General features: G+C 42.3%; 1 protein-coding gene across 1 annotated transcript in view; it reads right to left on the bottom strand.

Annotated features, from left to right (window-relative positions):
- The window catches only part of NKD2 (NKD inhibitor of WNT signaling pathway 2), a 420,097-nt gene that overhangs the window by 29,277 nt on the left and 363,479 nt on the right, over positions 1–27,341 (bottom strand). The window contains exon 6 of the mRNA XM_044065142.1: positions 14,840–14,967. Coding sequence (XP_043921077.1) covers positions 14,840–14,967 — 128 coding nt within the window. The remainder of the gene's footprint in view (positions 1–14,839; positions 14,968–27,341) is intronic.

Here is a 27,341-nt window from a genome sequence, read left to right as displayed (position 1 = left end):
ATACTTTCATGAAAAAATCCTAAACCTTCTGTCATGAAAAAATCTTAAACCTTCTGGACTCCATTGTACACATGCAAGCCCTACAGATTTCTTAACATTGTTCTTTTGTAAATGGTCCTTCTCCTTTCCCAATCATTTCTAACTTCTTGTAACGGATTCTTACAGTTAGCATGCAATATTTTATACACCTTACAAATTATCCCTTTTTTAAAAGCATATACTGTTTTAGAATCAACTAAAAACTCAACCAGAGCTTGTCTTTCACTTAGTACTGTCCTATTCCCCTTCTCTTTGGATATACTCTTTTATTAATCCCCAATAGGGACATCTTTAATCTGTAGTTCAAACTCCTGCTTATCATCATCCCACTCTACTACCTTTTCCTCTTGAGTTATTTGATCCCAACACCCGGGTTCCTTTCTCAATTTCCAGCAGTAAATTCAAGGCTTCTCATCTATTTTCAAGACTGCTAGCTGCAAACATACTTATTGATAAAAGCATCTTTCCCCATTCCTGTACTGGCTTAGTTCGGAGAATACGTTCTCTAACTTTATGAATATAATAGACTACTACTATTATTTCTCTATATCTCTTGAACTCCCTCCCATATCATCACCATCATCATCATCACCTTTTTTTTTTACTTTGGTACAACTTTTTGCTTGAGTTCACACAAGCCTTAGTGCAGTTTTGAAGTACCCTTTCAAATAAGGTACCCCTATGCCACCTTGTTCTACGGGGAGAATCCACTTAACTCACTTAACTGGTGCCATCTTCTCTTCCCAAATAAATTCCTCCAGTTCTTTATAAATTGTCATCCATCACTTCTCTTCTGGCTAATAAAACATGCCTGACCTAAATACAAAATTAAAGGGACTTAAAACATGTTCACCTATTGTATTTTACAATCCATATCCATAACCAAGTGCTTCCATTTTCTCAATTTTTGCATCTTCTGCTTAGCCCCTTCCACATACCATAAGCTAACATAACAGAATTCCTTTTAATCCTATGCCTAAAAACTTGAGTTTATCATGTTCCTGTAAGTGTGCACATTGCCGAACCAATTCATGTATTGGTATGTAATTTACAGCTATGGACTTTGTTTTATCTTCATTTATTTTATATCCTGAAAAGACATGAAACTGTCTCAAAATGTTCCACAGCACTGAAAAGCCTAGTACCTACCTATGAACCTATGAACTATAAAATGGTCTAGGCAGTTAAAGTCCATAATAAGTCAGAAGTCCTTTGCCTTTTTTGGTGCCAAAAGGAGTCTTAAATAGGGGTCTCAAACTCTCTGGTCTGGTAAGGTCATTTAAAAGGCTCACTTCCGAAGTTTGGCTGATTTCTGTCCTGCTTGTTTCTTCTAATGGTGGGGCATCAAGCAGGATTTTTGATCATCGGTGGATGTACCTGTTCCAAGTGATCGCCAACCACTATTCAAAGTGGAGGGGTAATCTTCTCCTGAATGCATGTGCAGGACAGCAGTCAGGAAAGTCTAAAGGAGTGCCTGCAGCCTCTTTGATGGCAGCAACTGCCACTACCACTGTGGCGGTTGAAGTGACTTTTATTCTGGCCCCTTCCTGTTACCTCTGGTGATTTTGTGTCCCATGCTTCAGCCACAGTTGACTCTGGTTCATTTATGTATATGTAAGGGATCTTTGTGGAGGCTGGAACTTGACATCCCAAGTATTGCGGTTTTGTCCTGCTTTTACGTACTTTAATGCACCTCCATCCCATAATTAAACTGGTGGGGTCAAGAAAAGGGGAAATCTAAAAATACTGTCTTAGTATCCTTTGCAAAGTCACATAGTCTGAGCCATGCATGCTGATGTACTGTGATGCCTGTAGCCACAGCTCGGACCAAATATTCTGTTGTGTTACAAATGACATGAATCTTATGGTTCATTAGAGTAGAAAAAATGGCCACCTGAAGCATTTTAACAATGATTTCTCTCTGAAAACATGACATCAACAATTGGCTAAGCTTGTATCATTCTAAGTGGATCCAGTATCTGTCTGCCTGGGATGACATAATCGACAAACCACGATGCTTTGTCAGAGATGGCCTGCACATGTCGCCCTTGGGATTCTGGATACTGGCTAAGGCTCTTGCCACCCCTAAAGTGCCTTTTTTAGGCAAGATTCAAATGACCAATTCACCACCATAACAGATATAAGCAAGCAAAATCTGGGGGTAATGTTACTTAATGCTAGAAGTCTAAACCTCAAAATGCACTCACTCGAGGCACTCCTTAAAATGGAGAACATCGACATCTGTGCAGTGACAGAGACCTGGTTCAAGGCTCCAGAGAGCACCCATGCATTACCAGGCTATAATTCACACCACACTTTTCGGCCACCTAACCTGGACTGAAGCACTAAAGACGGAGGCGTGTCCATATTCATTAAGGATATCCACACGTCCAGCTAGTTGCTCAGCATAATGCATCCGAGATTATCCAAGTGCAACTAACTCTGGGCAAGATCGCAATCCAAATTGTAGCTTGCTACAGATCCCCCACCATGCCCCAGGATTCACACTCCTCATTTCTTGATACACTGGAAAATATTAGGGTACAACCTAACACCCTAATAATGGGCGATTTCAACTACCCCACCATTAACTGGGAAAACTACTTATGTACCAACTCTTGTGCTCAAGGTTTTCTGGAATTAATAAATTCCAATGCCTCAGATCAACTTATCCACACCCCCACCAGGGGCAGCAATATCCTAGACCTGGTCATTACCAACCTGGGCAGCCAGTGTTCCACACCAGAGGTCAATTCCTCTTTGGTCAGATCCGACCACAAACAAATCCCCCTAGACATCCACATCCCACCCCCACCCCCCATCAGGGAAACCACCAAAAAAAATTTCTCCAAAGCCAACTTCATGCTTCTTAAGACAGAAGTGGCAAACTTCACGACACCCATGCTGACAGACAATAGAGGTACGACTGCTGAATCCTATACAGTTGCACTTTATAAGCACTTACACAAGTGCATGGATTGTGCAATCCCTAACAGAACCAAGATGCTATCCTCCAAAAAAAGGAAGCCAATCTGGTGGTCCCCTGCTATAAACAAACTCTACAACAGAAGAAAGAAACTGTTGCAAAAAAGAGCAAAATCCCATGATTGGAGGAACTCTGTGGTCAGCCTCAGTAAGAAGCTGAGATACCTCATAAAATCCTCCAAAGCTAGTTATGAAAACAAAATCGCTACTGATTCTAAAGACAGCCACAAAGCATTCTACAACTATGTCAAGAATCTCAAAGGCAACACTCACCTCTACTCTGAGTTACAGCACAATGGCACTAAATATACAGAACCAACTGATATTGCCAACATTTTGGCAGATAGGTTATAACTTTACCCCTCTCTCATCCCCTAAAGGGCCCATCTCTATACCGGAAGAATGCAAAGTTCCTGTAATCATGGCTGCACAAGTAAAAAACACACTCTCCAAAGCCAAGAACACAGCATCCATGGGACCTGACAACATCCCAGGCTGTGTTCTACATGAACTACAGAACAAACTGGCACACCATCTATGTACCATGTTCAATCATTGCCTCACCTCAGGCTTTCTGCCCACTGAATGGCGCACAGCAATGGTTATCCCTCTCCACAAAGGGGGTGCCAACATGGACCTACCACCCCATTAGCCTGACAAGCCTGGTCTGCAAGGCTATGGAATGTATCATCATGGAACATATAAACAATGACATTGGTAATCTCCAAACTCTGGACCCTACCCAGTTCGGTTTGTAAAAGGCAGATCATGTCTCCTAAACCTGATAAACTTCTTTGAAGTGGTCACCAAAGCTGTAGATGAGGGTAAGGTGGTTCACACAGCCTACCTAGATCTCGCTAAGGCTTTCAACACCATCATCCACTCTGGAATTATAGATAAACTCACTAAACTAAGTATAAATCCCTATGTCACAAGATGGGTTGCCAACTGGCTCACTGACAGAACCCACACTGTGAAAGTAGCAAACTCTAAATCCAACATCAGACCAGTGACAAGTGAAGTACCACAGGGTTCAGTCCTAGGTCCTCTCCTGATTGGTATCTACTTCTCTGAAGTACAGACTAACACAAAAGGTCTTTGGCTAACAAAGTTTGCAGATGGCTGCAAACTAGGAGCCATAATCAAAACTCCTAACAATGTGGATATCCTACAAAAGGGCCTCACTGAGACAGATGCCTGATGTTAAAGCTATGGCCTCAAGCTCAATGCCAAAAAGTGCACTGTCATCCCTTTTGGTAAAAACTCTGTACCCATGAACTACCACATAGGCAGTAGTCTACTTAACACCAAGAATGTCAAGAATCTCAAAGGCAACACTCACCTCTACTCTGAGTTACAGCACAATGGCACTAAATATACAGAACCAACTGATATTGCCAACATCCTGGCAGATAGGTTATAACCATTCAGTGGGCAGAAAGCCTGAGGTGAGGCAATGATTGAACATGGTACATAGGGGACACAGGTGGACAGTAGTCTCTCCTTTGTTAATCACATCTCCACAGTAGTTAGGAAATCCTTCTACGTGACACACCTCATCACAAAAGGTTTCTCATCCAGGAAAAAAGAGGTCATTGTTCCCCTCTACTCATCACTCACTAGACCCATTATAGAGTACAACACCCCTTTTGGTATGTACCTCACAAGACATCTACAACAACTGGAAAGGCCAGAGAAATGCCTCACAAAGAGGATTACCGGCCTCAAACAGATGCCCTATGCAGACCGTCTAAAAAACTCCAGCTTTACTCTGTCGCATATCGCTTATTCAGAGGCGATCTCTGCTAATATACAAAGCTATGTCAAACCCAGAGCTGTTGGACATGCTCCACGTTAAGAAATCCCAATCCCTCCGAGCTACATGCTCTAGGGACCTAAACCTTGTCACCACTATAAACGGAACTTGCTGGAGGGATAGATTCCTGTCCCAGAGACTTCCCATACTCTGGAACAAACTACCTATCTATATCAAACAAAGCTCCTCATTAGCACTCTTCAAGAAAAATCTTGGTGATTGGATGGGAGATAGGAAATTCACCCCAGGGATCACTTCTGTGGCTCTGCTTGACAGGGGCACAGGAAAATTATTTTCTTGGGTGGCAAAAGCCAGGGTACCATTTGTCTAGGCTTATATAGGCCCTATGACCAATAGCTTAGAACTTACCTACGAACCTATGTGGTACATGTAGTTTAGCATCCACAGAGTTAAGGTGCAGGATATGAACACTTACCTCCTGAACTGATCCACTGTCCTGGACTCCCTGTCAGGTGGATGAATGGTGGGGATATATAAACTTCATCTTACTGCAAATATGAATTTCAATGATGTTGAGAAAACATTGCTTCTTTCATACAGTTAATATAATGGCTTGAAACCCTCAGAGCTGTCATTAATGGCAATGACACTACATGGCAAATTTATGCAGCAAACTAAATAACCACTGGAAAAAAATTGTTTGGGGTACATTTACAGTTAAACAGTAGCAAACACTAATCAGAAAAGTCTGCTCACTGCAACAAGGGGCTATATCCAGTAGCAGTGATGATGCTTCACAGTGCTTGGTTCTCCAGTAGGGTCTTGGCTGGTGAGCCTTCTGAATTGAGATTTACTCTTTCTGTTCTAGTGGGTTTTTTCCAGGTGCTCCACTCACATTTATCACACATCCTAAATATGTGATGTAGATGAAAGAATAGTTGTGTAAAATCTTACCATAACCATAGATGTCCTTCTTTTTATATGCTGCAGTATTCATCATGTTAGGGAATCCACCTCCAGCATACTCGTACATCCGGGCAGTATACCAAAGTCTACATGCTACTGCGAGATACATGCAATGCCGCACATCATCCCTCATATGTTGAACATAGAGACGTTGGGTATAAAGCAGATGTCAGCATGGACCAACCTCAGAACTGAATGCTGCCAAGCACCAGCCTGAGCCTAGATGAGAAACATATCACCAGTAAAAAACAGGCAAGCATCAGGGGGGAAGGTAGGTGGGAAGCAATACTGCAGCATACAGAAGAGAAGGACATCTGCGGTTATAGTAAGATTTTACACAAGTATTCTGTGTCCTTCTATGCATATGCTGCAGTATTCATCATGTTAGGGAGAATGCCAAAGGTCATGCTTGGGAAAGTTTGGGGGGAGGAGGAGCAGAGGCTTTTTCTACAAATCCATGTAGAACAGCTCTGGCAAAACCAGCCCTGGACCTGGAGATGACATCAAGCTTATAATGTTTAGTGAAAGTATGAACAGAGAACCAGGTAGCCACCTCTAGGATAGAACAAGTGTCTAAACCTTTAAAGAAGGCCCCAGAGGCGGACAGTGCCCTAGTGGAGTGTGCCCTCAATGGAGAAGAAAGGCTCTTACCATTAGCTGAGTAACAGAAGGAGATAGCTTTAGAAATCCAGGAAAAGATAGTTTGCTTGGAAACCATCTGACCCAGGGCCCTTGGCAGGCACAAACAGGCATTTAGATTTACAGATAAGTTTGGTTTTATCAAAGTAGTATCTGAGTTGCCTGTACACTTCCAAAGTGTGCAGAATTCTCTCACTGGGAGATTGAGGGGAAGGAAAAAAAGATGGGAAGGTTAACAGACTGATTAAGGGAGAATTTATTGACCACCATGGGCATAAAGGAAGGGTTGGCACAGAAGGATACCCTGTCTCTGTGGAAGACTGTGAAAGGGGGCTTAGACATCAGAGCTTGCAGCTCAGAGACTCTTCTGGCACAGGTAATGGCCACTAGCAGAACTGTTTCCATATGCAATGCTGCAGGGAAGAGAAACTTGCTGGATCAAAAGGTGCCAACATAAACTTCTCTAACACAAAATTGAGATCTCAAGGAGAAGGGATTTGTTTCCTTGGTGGTCTAATATGAAGGACGCCTTTAAAAAACAGTTTAACCTCTAACCTAGAGGCTAAAGGAGGGGGCACAGGCAAACAAGCCATGATGGCTGAAAGATGAGCCTTCGTCAAAGAATAAGACAGCCCCCCCTTCATCAGTTCACACAGACAGGACAAAACCACCGGGACATCCACTGACAATGGCTTTAGATCCTTCTTGCAACACATCGGCCTTGGGCAAGACATCTGGAAAAGAGGGTGCAGCTGGAAGATCAGGTCGAGGTTTCTTGGCCGTTTTCACTTGGGGCTCATCCAAAGAACCCAAAGTCACCTCCCTCTCCCACGCCAGACGTTTGAGGTGTTGGTTCTCAAAGTAGAGTTAGAACAATGCTAAATGGCTCTTAAGAGTTTTCGGGATGAATGACTTGCAGCTAGTACAAATAGTGTGATTGTGGTCTGGGCCTAGAAAGAACAAGCAGAGGTCATGGGCGTCTTTATGTGGAATCTACCTTCCATACTGACACTTGTCCTTCCTAGCGGATATGAAATCACCCAACAAACAAGCAGTAGCAACAAAGAATTTAAGAAAGAAAAACCCCAGTGGGGTACTTATCCTATCCAAGGTACACAACTGACCTTGTGAGCGAACTTCTGGAGCAGGCGACTGAACAGGTGGCAGAAAAATTCTGAGGTTGGTGCACACTGACTTCCTCTTTATACCCAATGTCTCTTTATGACTGATGTATGTGGTATGATGTGCATTGTCGCACGTACCTCACAGTGGCATGTAGACTATGGTATAATGGGCGGAAGTACGAGTCAGATGGAGGCAGACTCCCTAACGTGATGAATACTGCAGCATATGAATTGAAGGAAATTTGATGATCCTTGAAATTGTCTGCAAGTGTGTGTGTGTGTGTGTGTGTGTGTGTGTGTGTGTGTGTGTGTGAATGTAGACCTGCACATGTGTCCTGTGATGCACTGGTTTCCTACTGATGTCTGTTCATTTAACTGGTTCTGTTTAAATGCTAAATTTGTTTGAGTTTAAAAACAGCCCCGTGGGTTTACAAGGGTAAATTCCTGAATATGGTTTTAGCAGCTGGAACATTGTTGTCAATGGTGCAGGAGGATACCTATACCCATCCTTGGAGGATGGGGGTCCATTCTAGCAGACTAACACTATGTTTCCTTACAGAGGAGGGTGGTGAAGCAAAATACATCCCAAGGCAGATGCTCAGCCACCAGGCTACTTCAGCAATAGCCTTCACTGTGAGGTAACAGAAGCATACACTTGCACATGGGGGGGGGGGGCACTGTACTGCCTGCAGTGGTGGCATCAACTGTTTCTCCACCTAGGAGGGAGTATTAGGGCCTACTACATCCACTCTCTTTTGCAAGGATGCCAGTAAGGACACAGCCACCTTCACACTGTCTGAATGACAGCCCCTCTGGAGGGCTCTCACTTCTGTGCTTGAGATACTCTGCATGGAGGAACAAATGGGCTAAAATCCAAGCAGGGGAGGTCTGATGGTCAACAGGTATGGCAGCAAAAAGAACTTACAAAAATTGTTCTTGGTTTATATCCCATTTATTTAAATTTACTGTGCAAATTTGTGCATTTTGTGTAGGCTCAGGATATAAAATGTCCAGTGGTCACAAGGCTAGTTATAACATGACTTGAGTGGCTCATCCAATAGTCACATAGCTTCAGAGTCTCAGGCCCTACTAAGCATTACTCTAGCCCTGTAAGACTTATAAGCAAGATCATTTAGTTTTTGTGCTTCTAGTGATGCAATACTAGTGTACTGCATGGAGCATGGTGACACACCCACCTTCGTGGAGGCTCTCAATAAAAATCTACCCAAACAGCAGAGATCTCCAAGGCAGAAATGCACTCGATCACCACAACACAACACTAATCATGAGATAAATAACCCTCCTAAACAGTGTGCCACTCAACCAAATCCCCTAAGGCAAAACAGCATGCCCAATACACTAGTCATAGGTGATTCGATAGTGAGGCACACTGATGTCCCACTCACTAGGTTGAATAAGGAGAAAGTAACAGTCAGCTGCTTGTCAGCTGCCAGGATCCAACACATAACCCACGCACTCAGGTCTCTCAACTACAGGTACAAATATGACTCTGTCATTGTATATGTGGGTGTGAATGACCTACCACCCTGGACTACATGAAAAAAGACATGGAGGAACTTTCAGATTATGTAGCCCAAGCAGGTATGACTCTAGCCCTGAGCAGCCTCCTACTATCACCCAGAATGATACCACAGTACAAGCAGAAAATTATTGATTTCAACAATTGGCCAAGTTTCTGGTGTCATTCTAAGGGGATTCAGTATCTGCCTGCCTGGGATGACATGATTGACAGACCTCGATGCTTCCAGATACTGGCCAAGGCTCTTGCCACCCCTATAGTGCATTTTTAGGTGGTGTTCCAAAGACCAAACTACCACCATAACAGCTACAAACAAATGCAATCTGAGGGTCATGGTGCTCAACACTAGAAGTCTAAATCTCAAAATGCACTCGCTCAAAGCACTCCTTAAAATGAGAACATCAACATTTGTGCTGTGTCAGAGACCTGGTTCAAGGCAGCAGAAAGCACCGCTGCACTACCAGGCTATAACTCATTCCACACCTTTCAGCCCCAGAACTTGGACCAAAGCTCCAAAGGCGATGGTGTTTCCATATTAATAAAGGATGCGATCACCTCCAGACTGGTAGCCAAACATAACACAACAGAGATAATTCACTTGCAGCTAACATTGGGTAAGACAGAGATTCAGGTCATAGCCTGCTATAGGTCCCAAACCATGTCCCCAGACTCACACTCCATGTTCCTAAGCAACCTGGAGAATATTACGGTCCAACCTAACACTCTCATACTGGGCGACTTCAACTACCCTTGTACCAATTTACTTGCCCAACGTTTCCTGGGATTCATTAATTCCAATGCCCTGGACCAGCTTGTTCTTACCCCCACTAGAGGTAGTAACATCCTTGACCTGGTCATTACTAACATAACTAATCTTTAGAGGATTTGATGAGGGATCCCAACTTTTTGTTAAGGCTTTGGTTGGGAGGGTGGCTTAATGGCTAAGGTGTTTGCCTTACAAACACAAGGTGCAGGGTTTGAATCTCACAAGGGATAATTGGCTAGGCTTAAAATGTCTCGCAAGGGCAGTTAGCTTAGTACTAAACTATGAACTATGAACTATAATCCCTGGCTGTGTTCTACATGAACTACAGAGTGAAATGGCACCTCACCTATATGCCCTGTTCAATAACAGCCTCACCTCAGGCTTTATCCCTACTGAATGGTGCACTGCTACAGTCATCCCTCTCCACAAAGGAGGAGTGACTACAGACCCTGGGAACTATCGCCCCATTAGCCTGACGAGTCTGATATGCAAAGCTATGGAACACATCATTATAGACCTAATAAACAAGGATATAGGGAATCTCCAAACTCTGGATCCCACACAGTTTGGTTTTGTGAAGGGTAGATCATGTCTGCTCAACCTGGTTGACTTCTTTGAGTCAGTCACCAGAGCTGTGGATGAAGGCAAGGTGGTTCATATAGCCTACCTCGATCTGGCCAAGGCCTTTGATACCATTCCCCACTCAGGAATCATAGAAAAACTCACTAAGCTAGGCATCAACCCCTATATCACTAGGTGGGTTGCAAACTGACTCACAGACAGAACCCACAGTGTGAAAGTAGCTGGTTTGCAGACAATTGTAAGTTGGGTGCTATAATTAACTCCCCAAGTGATGTTGATATCCTACAGAAAGGCCTCACTGAGACCAACGACGTGTCAGAAGCATGGCCTTAAGCTCAATGCCAAAAAATGTGTCGTCATCCCCTTTGGGAAAAACCTGGTTCCCATGAATTACCACATCGATGGTAGTCCACTGAACACAGAAGGCGTTATAAGACATCTGGAAACACAGGTTGACAGCAATCTCTCTTTTGACCACCACATTGCCACTGTGGTCAGAAAGCATTTCTATGTGGCACATCTCATAACTAAGGGTTTTGCATCCAGGAAGAAAGAGGTCATTGTCGCCCTCTACTCTTCCCTCATTAGGCCAGTCATCGAGTACAATGCCCCATTTGGCATGTACCTCACTAGACACCTGCAACAACAAGAGAGGCCGCAAAAGTACCTCACAAAGAGGATCCTAGGACTTAAACACTTGTCCTATATGAAATGTAGAGCCAGTCACTCAAACAGCTGAATAAAAAGTGTTTATTTAACAGTTAAGCACTTTCTTCCCTGAAAGTGTGTGTTTTCAAATTTGTTCTGAGGAAGTCCTGTAACTGTGAAGGGAAGAAAGTGCTTAACTATTGAATAAACACTTTTTATTCAGCTGTTCGAGTGACTGGCTCTACATTTCTGGAGTTGTTCTGAAGTTATTTTTATCTTCTTGTGTTTTACTTGTCCTATATGGACAGACTAAAAAAACTCCAACTATTCTCTGTCTCATATTGTCTACTTAGAGGTGATCTCTGCTTGACTTACAAAGCCATGTCTAACCCAGCTCTGTTAGAAATGCTACATATAACGAAATCACAATCCCTCTGCACTACACGCTCCAGAGACCTCAACCTCATTACCATGCTATGGAATAGACTTCCCATACATGTCAAGCGGAGTGGCTCACTGGCCCTCTTCAAGAGATATCTTGATGCGTGGATGGGAAACAGAAAATTCACCCCAGGGATCACTCCAGTGACTCTACTTGACAGAGGCACTGGGAACTAAGGTCAGGTGGCATGATGCCAGGGTAATCCTATGGGCTAGGCTTGAAAAGGATCCATGGCTATTAGCCTAGTACACACGTATGAACCTATGAACCTAAATCCAGAAAAAGACAAATTGGTTAAGAAGTACTCGAAGTGAGATGTGACCTTAACTAATGTTAAGCACTCCCTGCTTCAGTTGTTAAGATCAGGTCTCTCGCTAGACAATCAAATCTTGCAGTACTGACCAGCTAAGACAGTGTCAGAATAAAAAAAACAGATTTGTTTCTGGCTGCTGTCTGTATCAGTAATGTGTCCCTGCCTGACTTCCTCTTATAAACTTAGAAAGTAGCTAAAATAACAGAATGTGCATTCACCTGCATTTTCTGAAGGATAAGAAATCTGAAACTCAAATATACATCATCATTTACTGACTTTCGTCCTCAGTGATTTGTCCAAAAACAAGATTTTATGAGGAATTGACCAAACATATGATGCAAAAATCTGGACACCCTGTGAAAATCTAGACAGCTGACAGTAATGGCAAGATGAGTGTAAACATACCAGACTGTGTTACACTGTCTTTCTGACAGTGCTCACTAAGTGCTATAGAGCTTTGAAAGTTGGTAAAACACTTAGCATTTTTTCCTGTAAGTTTATCACATGGAGTGAATTTCTTGGCATTTATGTCTCAAACACATAATAAGCAGATATTGATCGGCGACCCAATCATAATCCCCTATATTTGTTCAGAAGGTGGCAACAATGCCAGACTTATAATGTGATTTGTTTACCATTAGAGCAAAACCAGTATGAGATATTTTCCAAGGAAGATGCAAATTCCCTTCCTTCAATCAGTCAGGCAATCATACGCCAAAGGTGATGCATATCTCTCAGCCATATCTCATTTAGAGAAACAGCTCCTCATTTTGATTCATAACCCCTTTTCCACATTATAAGGGATTTTTGCACATTCAGTTTTAAGACTTGCACATAAAGCAGGGAAATAATACATAGTCTTATTGTTTCATCAACAAAACATGTTAGAAGGACTGAACAAAACATTTTTAACCTTACTGTGAGCTCCATGGCTTAAGCTGTTCCATATTGTACCTGTGTGTTCCACATTTTGAAAATCACTGTTCCACTTTGCGAATTTAAAGAATGAAGTGGTGTTCTGTGTAAATTAATTCACAATAATTTCAAACCTTCCGCATATATCTGCAACAACCCACTGACCAGACCTTTTACAATAAAATATAGCCTTTTTAATGAATGTCTCTTGTAATTTCCAAACAATCTGCAGTATTCATACCGAGGTTGTGTTAACTGACTTTTAACAATGCAAACAAGGCAGACAGAAAAACTACTTTAACAGGATATAACCTTGGAACACTTACCCCTTGCCTGCATCTCACATGACGATACACAGGAAGGGTTATTAGAGTCATATAGTGAGCCATGCTAGTAGTCAGACCCAGGCAGCTTGCCTTTGTACGGGCCCATCCAGTGCCTTTGAGGTACCAAATATACATAATATTTACAGCTGTCTCTGTAACACAGACTGTGATCAAGCTCTGTCATTTACCACCCCCATGTCACAGTAATCCAGGCCTCATTTTTCTTACTAAGTAAATACATTAAGGAAAGACTTAAGTTTAGAAGGATCCAAGTAAGGGCTTATTACTCAGAACTGACTAGTCTGTTAAATGAACATACCTCAGTATATGTACTACAGAGTATGGGTTAAAAAGGTGTATGCAATTAATGAGTCAGGACCAAAGTGGTAGGAACCAAGCACCAGGCAGACAGATGAGATTTATATCTCTTCAAGTTTCCACATGCTTTTGCTTTCTATCTCACATAGACACACAGACACACAGACACACAGACACACACACACACACACACACACACACACGCAGTCACACACGCATGCACATGCACACACACACACACACACACACAAACACACACACACACACACACACACACACACACACACACACACACACGGCAGGGAGTATAATACTTTTCATCTAAAAGACTTTTCACCTAATTACAAATTGTCAAAAACATTCATTTGATCTAAAACATATTTCAAAGAAAATTTCATATACAGTGAATATTCCTACAAAAGTTTTTTTTTCCCAGGGGAGCAAGCTCCCCTGCACCCCCACATGGGGGGGGAGGCTTTGCCTCCACATCTCCCTTGCTTAAATATACTAACTCCACGGCTGTAACTGACGAGAAAAGAAAAAAAAACAGCACACGGTGAATCTCTGCTGCAGCACAAACTGAAGCTTCTAGACACTGAGGTACAACATGTGGGTGGGCATTAGCAAGGTTCTGATGGTGTGCTAGACTAATCTGCCTTGTAATTCCTGCTATCACTAAAGCATGCAAAGCGGTAGCATTGTTACCTCACAGCAAGAGGTTCTCCCATTCGATTCTTGGCTTGGCCTGGGAGTGTCTTCTGTGTGGAGTCTGCATGTCCTCCCCGCGGTTGGGTAGCGTTCGAAAGACATGCGTGCGTAAATGGGCGTGCCTTCGTTGAAGGTTGAGCGTCGAGCTGGCACCTTGGCGTTTCATAAAAATCTACTGCCAATCATTAGCGGACCGGAGTTCCGCTGTGGCGACCCCTTACCGGGAAAAGCCAAAAGACAAACAACAACAACTAAAGCATGCAAAAAGGAGGTGTCCACACTTTTCCAGATTTTTCTTTAAATGTGATTCAGTGAAATGTGTTTTAGAAAATGTGATTACATGAATTTTTCGATATTTTGGGATCAGATGGAAATACTTTTAGATCAAACTTAATGTGCACACACACACACACACACACACACACACACACACACACACACACACACACACACACACACACACACGCACACACAAAGACACACACACATACACACACACACGCACGCACCCACAAATAAAAACAGACTCTAGATAATACATCAAGAAAATGTTACAAAGGCCTATATTAATCTTTCCATATGTTTCATTAATATTTTCACTATAACTTGCAATGTAATTGCTTACCAGTCTCTAGTATTACAATACCAAACATATGGCATTAGACAAACTGTTAACGCAAGGACAATTCTGAGGTGAGAACTCAAAAGGCACAGCTTTTTGTAGGTGAAAACAAATAAAAGATTACTTTACCTGGACCAAATTTGGAAGTGTAGTTCTCTATCCCAGCCAGATCAAGGTAATGATTCCTCCTCTCAGTATTCTCATCTACACAATAGTGTTCTCGCATACTAGAATGGTGCTGATCGTTGTTGTGTCTCCTACAAGGTAATAACAATGTAATCCATTCTTAAAAATATCAGTCACGAGTCAAAGGGGAGCAATGAAAGAATTAAAAAAAAGACATGCAAAATGGAAATCATTGTTTTTAAGGGGGCAGGTGTCTTCCACATAGTTCATACAGAAGTTTGCAACTTGCACACATCTAATTAACGTAATGATCTACAGGTTAGCTGCATCTTATAGAGGGATGCTCCTCTACTGCAGCACTCTCAAAGTACTGGATGCACACTGTTATATACAGACACACACATATACAGACATGTAGATACAAACACGTGTGCGTGCACACACATGCACGAGTATGCATGCACGCATGCACACACCATAATGAGAAGTGAAGCCAAGGTATATGCTGAGCCCTAGAAGAAAAAGTAAGACATAATTAATGGTGGGAATTCTGATGTAAAAACTGCAGTTGTGTACTACAATATTCAGACACTCTCACTTTTTAATGGAGTCTTGTGCAAAAAGTTAGACACCTGCAAATTACAAAGTCTACACTATGGGAAAAGCCTCAATTTATAGCTTGACACTAGTCAGTTTTATCACAGACCCAAACTATGGTAATGAGAAAGTAATCCAATGGCACTGTATCACAGACAGCATGCTCCCCCTTTCAGATTCACTGCATGGGAAGCAGGTTATGAAATAACTTTTCATTAGAAAATGTGCAAACTGTACAGCAACACACTGATTGGAGAACATTTTCAAGCAGGGTATTAATGTACAGGTAATGCCCAGTGAAAAATGAGTCTGCCGCTTCATGGTAGCATATCAAGCTGCCGTGGAGCTCAGACTGGAAAAAAAAAGAATGGCTGCCATTATTTTATGCACATTATGCAGCGGTTCTGCTGTTTAGCGAGCATAAAATGTAACAAAAAAACAAGAGAAAGAGAGACAGACTACGCATGCGTGTGTGTGTGTGTGTGTGTGTGTGAGATCGACAGAGTTGGAAAGAAACAGAGCGATCGTGTGTCACTGAATGCATGTGAATGCAGAGGAGACTGTGTGCATGTGTGAGAGATTGAGAGAGTAAGAGCGATCTTGTGTGTGTGAATGCATGTATGAATGCAGAAGAGACTGTGTGTAAAAGAGAGAGAGTGAGACTGAATGCCTGTATGAAGGCAGCGGAGACTGTGTGTGTGTGAGAGATTGAGAAAGAATAAAACTGATCTTGTGTGAATGAATGTGTGCATAAATGCAGAGGAGACTGTGTGTGTATATGTATGTGTGTATGAGGGAGAAAGAGAATGGGGTCTATGTAAAATTCTTCTGTTTTACTTATTTATTTTTTACCACTATATTATTTATTTTATGTATTTGGATGTAAAATGCTTCCTCCAACACCATTAGCATATACTACAGCAAGTTTAAAACATTAGGCAGAGGAACTATTTTACATTAAAAATATGTAAAAAAATGATACAGTACTTAAAAAAAAAATAAGCAAGTAAAACACAACAATTTTACAGTGAGACCATTCTCTAGGCACAATAATGCCTTCCAGGGTGTGTGTTACTGTGTAATTAATGCCCTTCCAGGGGTGAAGAGGTTCCTCGGCCTGTGGTATCGGGCCTCATAACACCCCTGGGCGGGCATTAATTACATTAACACACACCCTGTCAGGCATTATTGCTTGCATGTACCCCTACAATATCAATACTGACCTAGCTTGAAAAATATAGTAGCACGTTTATGTCTACTCTAGCTATTTACATAATGTCATGCTACATGTTGCTGATGGTAAACTGGGGTACAAGCGTAGTTTTCAGTTTATAAATTATACCCAGTCTATTTTGTGAGTGTGTGTCTGTGTGTGTGTGTGTGTGTGTGTGTGTGTGTGTGTGTGTGTGTGTGTGTGTGTGGGCTAAATTTCAATTATTTATTCTCTGATACCTACCTTAAACTATTCAGGACTGTAGCAGACACGCAGCCTACCCAGCAAGTAAACATAAGGCAGTGAACCAGTCTTGAATAGGATGCCATACTGCTGAAAGATACAAGCACTTACTTGCTAACACACACACATACACACACACACACACACACACACACACACACACACACACACACACACACACACACACACACACTCACACCTCTCTAAAAGCCATCCAGATGAATATCAGTTCATCTGACGTCATGATTCTGGGATGTGAGAAGTAACTGAAGAACTTATCATAAACTGATATGGATGCAGTGAGGATGTATAGAGTCAACACAGAAGGGGATCTCATCTGGAAAATGAGCAAACAATCAAGCCAAAAAGCAAAGGCAAGTATTTTTCAGAAGTTACAGCTTCATGTGCTACTGTACTGCAGACCTTCCTTGTCTACATGGCACAAAGGCTTTACAAACAAAAAGTTTCATCAAATGTTCTACCCATTTATTGTTCATAAGTTGACACTAAAGATGTCATAGAACTACAAGTGAAGACCGCTGCAGCCTTTTAGGACTCTAATATTTGATAACATATATTAAAGTACAGCAATGCACTTAATAAGCTTGACTGAGAAAATAAATGTGGCACAATGTTAGGTGTCATTTAAGAAAGCAGTGATCAGGACAAAAGTAAAAAAATGGGGTCTGTTCATAGAAAGAATCATAGAAAATACAAGGCAATGGTCCAGTGGCTATTTATTTGCAGGTATCCTCCCTTAGACCTTAGTTCCTTTTTCAAGAAGTGATAGGACAGTCACACTGGGGTACATTTATAAATATCCATTCAGTTGTTTCACTCCTTTTTGAAAGAAGAAAGTATGTCTCATTGCTTAGCTAGGAGTGGAAGTTTGTTCTGCAGAAGGGGAAGGCATTGCATGATGAATCTGTCCCTCCACCATGTTTTGTTTATTTGCTGATGCAGGTTTAGAACTGTGGTTCTCGTATTAGTGGGACTGCTCAATTTGTTGAGATATAAGAGGTCTTGGACTACTGAATCCTTAATGGCCCAAAAGACAAGGTACTGATCATTCCTAAGGAGGCTGTAAAACAAAGAATTCAGGGACAGTGCTTCCACCTCTCCTGGTAGCTGTTGTCTTTTAAGCTTGTGATGGATAGTTAGATACAGCCCAAATGAGGCTGTATTCAGTGACAGGTCTAATCAATGCAGAATATAGAAGAGTAATAACTTCTTTGAATCTAGATGAAATACCACTTGCAGTCAGCTGCATGGACTTCCTTACCACTGTTGCAACATGATGGTAAAAAGGCAAGGAAATTACCTACCCTTAGAAAATGGGCAACCTGTACATCAATACACTGACTGGAGAACGAATGTTCGCCAGCAGGATATTAATGTATAAGTAATGCCCGGTGAAAAACGAGTCCAATGCTTCATGGAAGCATATCACTCTGCCATGGAGCTAGAACTGGAAAAAGAAAAATAATGGCTGCCATTATTTTGCTCTCGTTAAGCAGCAGTTCTGGTGTTTAGCAAGCATAAAATGCAAAAAAAAAAAAAAGAGAGAGAGAGAGAGAGACTGTGGGTGTGTACATGTGAGATCGAGACAGTTGAGAGAAAGTGAGAGCGATCGTGTATCACTGACTGAATGTATGAATGCAGAGGAGACAGTGTGTATGTGTGAGAGATCAAGAGAGAGTAAGAGTGATCTTGTGGGTGTGAATGCATGTATGAAAGCAGCGGAGACTGTGTGTGTGAGAGACTGAGAAAGAGTGAGACCGATCTTGTGTGCGTGAATGTGTGCATAAATGCAGAGGAGACTGCGTGTGTATATGTATGTGTGTGAAAGGAGAAGAGACTGTGTATGTGTGTATGAGAGAGAGACAACGGGCTCTATGTAAAAGTGCTGTGTTTTACATATTTATTTTTTTAAGCACTACATTATTTATTTTATGTATTTTTGATGTAAAATGCTTCCTCCAACACCATTAGCCTATACTACAGCAAGTTTAAAACATTAGGCGGAGGAACTACTTTACATTAAAAATATGCAAAAAAATAATATAGTACTTAAAAAAAATAAATAAGCAAGTAAAACACAACAATGTTACAGCGGGCCCATTCTCTAAGCGCAATAATGCCCTCCAGGGTGTGTGTTAATGTGTAATTAATGCCCTTACAGGGGTGTAGAGGGCCGTCCACCGCGGCATTGGGCCTCATAACACCCCTGGGTGGGTGTTAATTACACATTAACACACACCCTAGAGAGCATTATTGCTTGTTTGTTCCACGGTCTCTCACAGCACTTTCATTTTGAGGAGAGGTGTACTCTACACTATAAGATGGATGTAGGGAGGGATTATTAAATGTGACAATACTGTTCCTTTTAGCATTTAATTTTTTTTTGAAAACGTTTTACTTTTAACATATTTTCTGGGAACCAGTTGTTGACATGCCTGAGTTCAAGTTAGCGTGTCTTCACATCAGAAGTAGACCGAAAATGACACAAGTTTGCAGCCATGCTAACTTGGAAAGCTACTGATCTACATTTTGGGGGAATCACAACTTTACATGAAATCCTAATTTCATACAATAAAATGAGTGGTCTATATTAGATCATCGAAATGGCAGAATTTTTGATGATCTAATATCGAACCCAATATCGCGAATGCTGAAAACAGCGAAGCTGCACAAAAACGAATTCTTTCCTAGGGAAAGAATTCGGTTGGCCTTTGTTGTGGCTTTGCTGTTTTCAGCGATGCGGTGGAAAGTTACGGGTTGGGTTAAGGTAAGTGTGTGATTGTGCGGAAGTTTGGGTTAGGGTGCGGGTTGGGTGAGTTAGGGTTAGGGCGGGGGTCAGGTATGTGTGCGACTGTGACAGAATTTGGGGTTAGGGGCGGGTTAAGTGAGTTAGGGTTAGGGTGTGGGTGAGGTGAGTGTGCGATAGAGAGAATTTGGGGTTGGGGCGGGTTAACTGAGTTAGGGCGCAGGTGAGGTGAGTGTGCGATAGTGAAAATTTGGGGTTAGGGGCGGGTTACGTGAGTTAGGGTTAGGGCGTGGGTGGGGGTGAGTGTGCGATAGTGACAGACCTTAGGGTTAGGGTCTGGGTTAAGGTAAGTGGATAGATAGTAGTGTATGTGCAGTGTAGTGTAGGGTTAGACGAAACTTTTAAATGTATGTGTGTGGACTGCTGCTTTTTAGTGTGCTTGTGGTGTGTGTGTGTTTCTCGGAACAGCAATTTTTTTCCCTGGGAAAAAATTTGCTGTTTTGAGGTTTCGATATTGTTAGAGTTCGGGTTTTGCAGTTCGACGTTATGGCATTTGATAATGAGCTGTTTCGATGATCTGATGTAGACCCTAAAATGAGTATACAGTTATTTGATAAAATAAAGAAAGCCACAGTAAACACTGTGTTTTTTATATGCAGCCCCACCTCCTAAAGAGAGAGGCAGTGAAAATGTGAAGTAAAAGTACAGTTTTGTACCTACCATAAATGTAGATGTTCGAGGATTCCCTTGCTGCAGTCCTGACAATTGGGTATAGTCCGCGTCCCCGTCGGCCCGAATACCAGAGTATAAGGCTGACGTCGGTCATGGCGCCTTAGACTGACGTCAGTACGTCAGGGTACTAATGCGCATGACCGACGTCATTTCCTCAGTCTTTTCTTGCCCCAGATGTCAGAAGACCCAAAAAGACAAGCCCCAAAAACAACCTGTACCAAAAAACATGTACAATATATACAGTAATACATATAAAAAATATAAGCATGTAAACTCACCTACACAACCACCCTGAAACACAGAGGGGAAGGAGGGAGGGTAAATTGGACTGCAGCAAGGGAATCCTCGAACATCTACATTTATGGTAGGTACAAAACTGTACTATGTTCTTCGTCTTCCCTTGCTGCAGTCCTGACAATTGGGTAGAATCCCAAAGCAGAGGTAAGGGAGGCTGGCAAATTATAAAGTAGCAGGAGCTGACAACATGCCTTGTAAAACAGCTGTGGCAAAACCAGCTCTAGTCTTAGAGTATATAGGCAGGTGATAATGCCTAGAGAAAGTATGCACTGAACTCCAAGTAGCTGCTTCCAGAATATCCTTAGTTGCCACCCCCCTTAGAAATGCTGTTGAAGTGGCAGTAGCCCTAGTGGAATGAGGCCTAATCCCAGCTGGAACCTCTTTGCCATGATGGGAATAACAAAATGCAATGCAAAAGCCAATCCACCTAGAAATAGTTTGTTTTGACACAGGCTTGCCCTGTGAACTCAAAGCAAAAGAAACAAGTAACTGCTGAGACTGCCTAAAATCTTTAGTCCTGCTCAGATAATAACGCAATTGCCTGTGTACATCTAAAGTGTGCAAAATCTTTTCCCCTTTATTTTGAGGATCTGCAAAAACGTAGGCAAATGAATAGTTTGGTTTAAAGCCACACTAGAAACCACCTTAGGCATAAAGGAAGGATTAGTACGTAATGATACCCTGTCCTTATGGAAAATCAAAAGGGCTCTACTGCCATAAGGGCCTGCAACTCAGACACCCTTCTTGCAGAAGTAATAGCCAACAGAAAAGCAGTCTTCCATGACAAATATTTCAATTCAGCAGTAGCTGCAGGCTCAAAAGGTTGTAGAGTAAGTTTTTCCAACACAAAATTGAGATCCCAAGCAGGAGTAGGAGCTCTACGGGGGTCTTATATTCTTTGCCCCTCTAAGAAACTGCTTGAACAAAGGATGCGAAAACAAAGGTGGGTCACAATCATAGTGAGCTGAAATTGCTGCAGCATGAATCTTTATGGAAGAGAAGGACAAACCTTTGTCCAATAATTCAGTAAGATATTGAAGAGCCACACTCAAATTAGGCTCTGAAATCTCCAAATTCTTTGCTGTACTCCAAAATAAAAATCTCTTCCATTTTTCTGCGTACACTCTCCTAGTACTAGGCCTTCTAGCTTCCATAATCACATTTAAAACTTGTTGAGGAAGCTGAGACCTACCATGCTTCAACACAGAATATGCCAAGCTGTGAGATGAAGAGATTGAAGCTTGACATTGAGCAGATGACCGTCCTTCTGAGATAACAGATGAGGAATCAGAGGTAAAGGCCATGGAGGCTTCTTTACAAGACTCCTTAGAAGTGGGTACCAGTGTTGCCGAGGCCAATCTGGAGCTATCAAAATCATCCTTGGCCTGTCCTGTCTGACCTTTAGTAATACCTTTGGAAGAAGAGGTAGAGGTGGAAAGGCATAGACATGAAGGTTTTTCCAACTGAAAGACAGAGCATCCACTTTCCAAGCTGTGTGATGAAACCCCTTTGTGCAATACTTTGGCAGCTGGTGGTTTAGTGGAGAAGCGAACAGATCTATGTCTGGAGTTCCCCATGACACTGTCAATTTCTGAAATACATGAAGATCCAGTTTCCACTCGTGGGGATCCATGATTTGTCTGCTTAATACATCTGCTAGGAGTTCTGTGCTCCTGGCAGAAACCTTGCCTGAAGAGTCAGTTGCAGGCTTAACGCAGTCTCCCATAAAATCATTGCTTGCCTGCATAGAGGATAAGAATGTGTTCCCCCTTGCTTGTTGATGTACCACATGACAGTTGTGTTGTCTGTCAGAATCAACACCTGCCCTGGAAGAAGTAATTCCTTGAACGCCATCAATGCAAACTGGACTGCTAACATCTCCTTCATGTTGATATGTAGATGCTGTAGTCTGGCAGGCCACTTGTCTTGTATCCACTTTCCATGTAGATGAGCTCCCCAAGCAGTGTCCGAGGCATCTGTCGTTAAAATCTGACTCGCCTCTGGCCGGGTCACAGAGAGTCCCTTGTTTAGGTGACATTCCTGAGCCCACCACAAGAATTCCTTTTGAAGGCAAGGTATTATTTGAATGACAGTGTCCAAATCTTGGCAGTGCTGTGTCCATACATTTTTGAGATACCATTGCAGCTTCCTCATATGCAGTTTGGCATTGGGAAGCACCAGAATACAAGATGCCATGAACCCTAATGCTTGAAGGACTGTCCTTGCAGTCAGCACGGACTGATGAGATAGTTGATGGAAGTAAAGTGACAGACTCTTTTGTTTGTCCGGGGTTAAAAGGCCATCTGGGCTGCTGTATTCAGTCTCACACCCAGAAAGCACATGTCTTGAGAGGGTACTAGACTGGACTTTATTTCGTTCACAGAATACCCTAGGCATCTTAGCACTGCTATGACATATTCCAGATGCTGTAGAAGGTGTTCCTTTTCTTGAGCCAGAATCAGGCAGTCGTCCAAGTAAGGATAAATTTGAATGCCTTGAAGCCTGAAGTAAGCTATCACTGGAGCCAGAACCTTTGTGAATACTCTGGGCGCAGTAGATAAGCCAAAGGGCAATGCAGAGAACTGATAATGAAAATCTCCAGTTCGAAACCGCAGATACTTTCTGCAACTTAGCCTTATGGGCACATGAAGGTAAGCTTCCTTGAGATCCAAAGTTACCATCCAGTGATCCTTGCCCAGCAGAGGTAACAGTTGCTGTAACGTCAACATCTTGAACTTGGGAATGTCCAGATAAGTGTTGAGGATAGATAAATCCAAAATTGGTCTCCACGTGTTCCCCTTCTTTGGTACTAGGAACAGGCGAGAATAAAATCCAAGCCCCTTTCTGATACAGGGACTGGCTGAATAGCCCCTATCTGGAGTAACTGAGAAACTTGCTTGCAGCCTCTTTTCTTTGTGGAGGAGGAACATCTGGCATGCCTTTGAAAGGGGCATTGTGTGGAAATAAAATCTGTACCCGTGATGAATGATATCCAGCACCCATCTGTCTTGAGTGATTAAATCCCAATTTTCTTTGAAAAGAGACAATCTTCCTCCCAAAGGAGCTGCCAGACGAGAGTCCACTGGCAGCTGAAAAGGCAGGTCATTGGTTCTGCTTACGAAAGGACTGACCCCTGCCCTCACCAGAAGTCTGAGCAGGTGAACTGTCTGATCTAGGCCTAAACGAACCTTGAGCCCTGCCCCTACCACGTCTAGACCTACCCCTAGACTGGGAACCATAAGCAGGATATGTCCACCCCTTAGCAGGCCAATTTCTACTAAACTTCGGAGGCTGCACCTGCAAAATCTTTAACAGTCTGCATAGACTTAGCTTTGTCCTCCATTTTCTTTAAAACTGCTTCCACAGGCGGTCCAAACAACACATCAGACTGTAAAGGAGCATCCAAAATCCTGGTCTTAACATGCTCAGCTAAATTCTGATCCTTCAACCATGCATGTCTGCGAAGAACAGAACTAGTAGCAGCCACCCTCGAGGAGGCCTGAACAGCATCAAAACCACACTGCAAAGAATGCTTACCCACTTGTTCAGACACATGAACCAAATCCAGCAATTCTTTACACTCAATACCTTCCGCCAAAGCATCCACCTTAGATTTCAATTGTGAAAGGAGATAATTCTGATATTTCAGCATATGAAACTGACAATTCAACGCCTCATGGCTAGAGTGGAAGAAGTATATACTTTCTTACCCCACCTGTCCAAAGCCCTTGCCTCTTTATCAGAGGGTACAGGATTTTTAACCACAGAAGCTTTAACACCTTTAGGCCCCTGAGAAACAGTTTCTGGGTCCGCCCTGGGACTCTTAAACAAATACTTATGGGCTTCGGGCACCCTATAATACCTATCAGGCTTAACAGGAGCAGGAGGCAAGGAATCAGGGTTCAGAGAAGCCTCTGCAAAATCAGCCTCCACCAGATTCAACACAGGAGGAATAGCTAAAGGCCTATGCTGGGGCAAAAACAAGAATTGCCTAAGCCTTTTTCTGGAGTCAGAGTAATCTTGGCCTTCCCATTTAAAGTGCTCCCTCATGGAGTGAAGAGTCTCTGAAAATGAAAAATCCTCAGGAGGAGAAGCTGAAGGAGTGGAATCATCCACATCAGAATCAGAATAAGTAGGAAACTCTTGCAAGTCTTCCACAGAAGACTCTGAAGCCTGTGAACACTGTTCAAAACTATCAAACTCCTGTTCCAGCCTAGGCCTCTTATCAGGTGGGGGCATAGAACCTCTAATCAGAGTAATCAAATCTTCTGCCATTTTAAGCATATGTTTCTTAGGCACAGAGCCCGAAATGCTAGGAGAAGCCCCTACAGAAGCTGAACTTGGCCTTCCTCTAAAAGAAGCTTTGGCAACAGAAGGAGAGGCCCTAACTACCTTGGGAAGAGAGGGAAGAACAGTTACCTGAGAAGCCCCTCAGCCTGGCCTACCTCCTGAGAGGGCACATCCTGTAACAGTAAAGTATCTGCCTGAGACTCCATAGAGACTCCTGGCAAAACCTCTGGCTCCCTGAACCTACTAAAGGAACGAGGTCCGGGACTGCCGGTTCCTCACCCCTAGACTTCACTGTCTTGTCCTTGCGCATGTTAGATGAAGCAGGCCGGAGCATCCGACGCCATAGTATAATTGCAACGCTTCCCAAACACTAACCTAGCACAACCAAGCCTCCTCTTAATAGTGCCCTTGTTAAATCTAGCACAAGAGCGGCAACCAACAACGTCGTGCTCAGGCCCTAAACAAGGTATACACAATGTATGATAATCCCTATGCGGTATCTGCTTCCCACAAGAAATACAGTTATTCACTTTTTCTGACATCCGTTAAATACTGAGGCAAGAAAAACCAAAATGTTCTAACGGGGTTACTTAGCCAACTCTGTATCGGTCTGAAACTCCGGTTTCGGAAAATCTCAGAACGCCAACCTGCACTCGCAAAATTGCTTCTGCATCGGACCATGCGGCAAAAAAGACTGAGGAAATGACGTCGGTCATGCGCATTAGTACCCTGACGTACTGACGTCAGTCTAAGGCGCCATGACCGACGTCAGCCTTATACTCTGGTATTCGGGCCGACGGGGACGCGGACTATACCCAATTGTCAGGACTGCAGCAAGGGAAGACGAAGAACATCCACAGTTCATACATTCTGAGGAGAATCCTCTGCAACCAAGAGATGATACCACAATAATCCTTGAAGCAGAAGGTTTGTGACACATATAATGTAATCAAGCTTCACCAGGCATAGCACAGACTGACATATATAATAAAAGCAGATTCTTTACGAGCTAACAAGTAAAGTACTTTTTTCAAGGTAATGCTATTATTTGACAACTTTAGATGTGAAAGTGAGGTACAGTAGTTTCTTTTTTGGTCCCAGATGTTTCCTTTCACAATTTATGCACTGTTGTTTATGTCACATTTTCACTCTCCCTCTCTTCAGTAGACTGGGCAGTAGGCAAAAAATACTCACTGCTTCTAACAACTATTTATTAACATATGAAATGCAAAAGCATTTACAAACAGAAATAAGCTACCAAGGGAGCAAAGCACAATAATGAGGACTAAAAACATTCTAATGTACAAATACATACTCAGCAGAACAGCAACCATGCAAACATAAATTGCTTTAAATCATAACTCTCATATGTCCATAATTTTGCAGAATGTCCAGATTTTTGTGTGATATTTTTAGTGTGTACCTCATAAAATTTAATGTTATCAGTTGTCCTTCTAGTTACTGAAATGGATCTTGTGTTTTGTATAAGTTGACAGCATTTTGCTAGAGATGTGTTTCAGTGATTTTCCTGTTTAGTCTGATCTCTTCTCTAGAATTTTATAACTTTACCTCGTTTTCCTTTATAGCAACATACTGTACTTTTGTCTGGTGTTCTCCTGCATTCTAATGCATTTTCCCATTTTTAACACAATAATGTATATATATATATATATATGTAGATATCTATACACACACACACCCACGCAAACACACACACACACACACACACACACACACACACACACACACACTCATCATATTAACGCACTAACTGTCCAACTAAATATATGCTTTTCCACATTTACACATGCTTGGCCTATCTCCCTACTAGCAGAGTGCTCCTTTATGCTGTCCTCTTTTAATTTCCTGGTCTTTTTCTTTTCACTAGCCAATTAAGGTTGGAAAAAGTGTTTGGGAGCAGAGATTCATTGTTCAGTCAGTATAATACAATTTTAAAACTTTTGCTATTCTTGTAATAGGTGCCATCCATAATACTACAGAATAAGAGGAATTCAAGTACAGGGGAAGCTGCTTTAAAGTCTGACATGTCCCCATCAATGACGGGAAAAGTTACACACCAGCATTCACAGGCACCTGCAATTTACATCTCACTGCCTCTTAACTGCTCTAAACACTTTAGGTAATTATAGCAACTTGCTTCCAATCCTGAGGAAAATACAAGCTGCAATTCCTCCAACAAAATGATAGCTGCTCGGTACTAAATTCCCATATGGAAATTATTATACCTTCCCTTCTATCTACTACTGCAGATATATAACTGATTATATTTCTTAACTACCTATGTCTACTTAATCGTCATTCTCCCTCATCATACTATTACTTATTAGTTTCAACCCAAATGTCAG

The sequence above is a fragment of the Protopterus annectens genome, chromosome 3.part0 (genome assembly GCF_019279795.1).
Source record: "Protopterus annectens isolate FY-2018-M chromosome 3.part0, PAN1.0, whole genome shotgun sequence".
NCBI classification, from domain to species: domain Eukaryota; kingdom Metazoa; phylum Chordata; order Ceratodontiformes; family Protopteridae; genus Protopterus; species Protopterus annectens.
The sequence above is the reverse complement of the archived record's forward strand: the minus strand, read 5'-3'. Positions and strand labels throughout refer to the sequence as shown.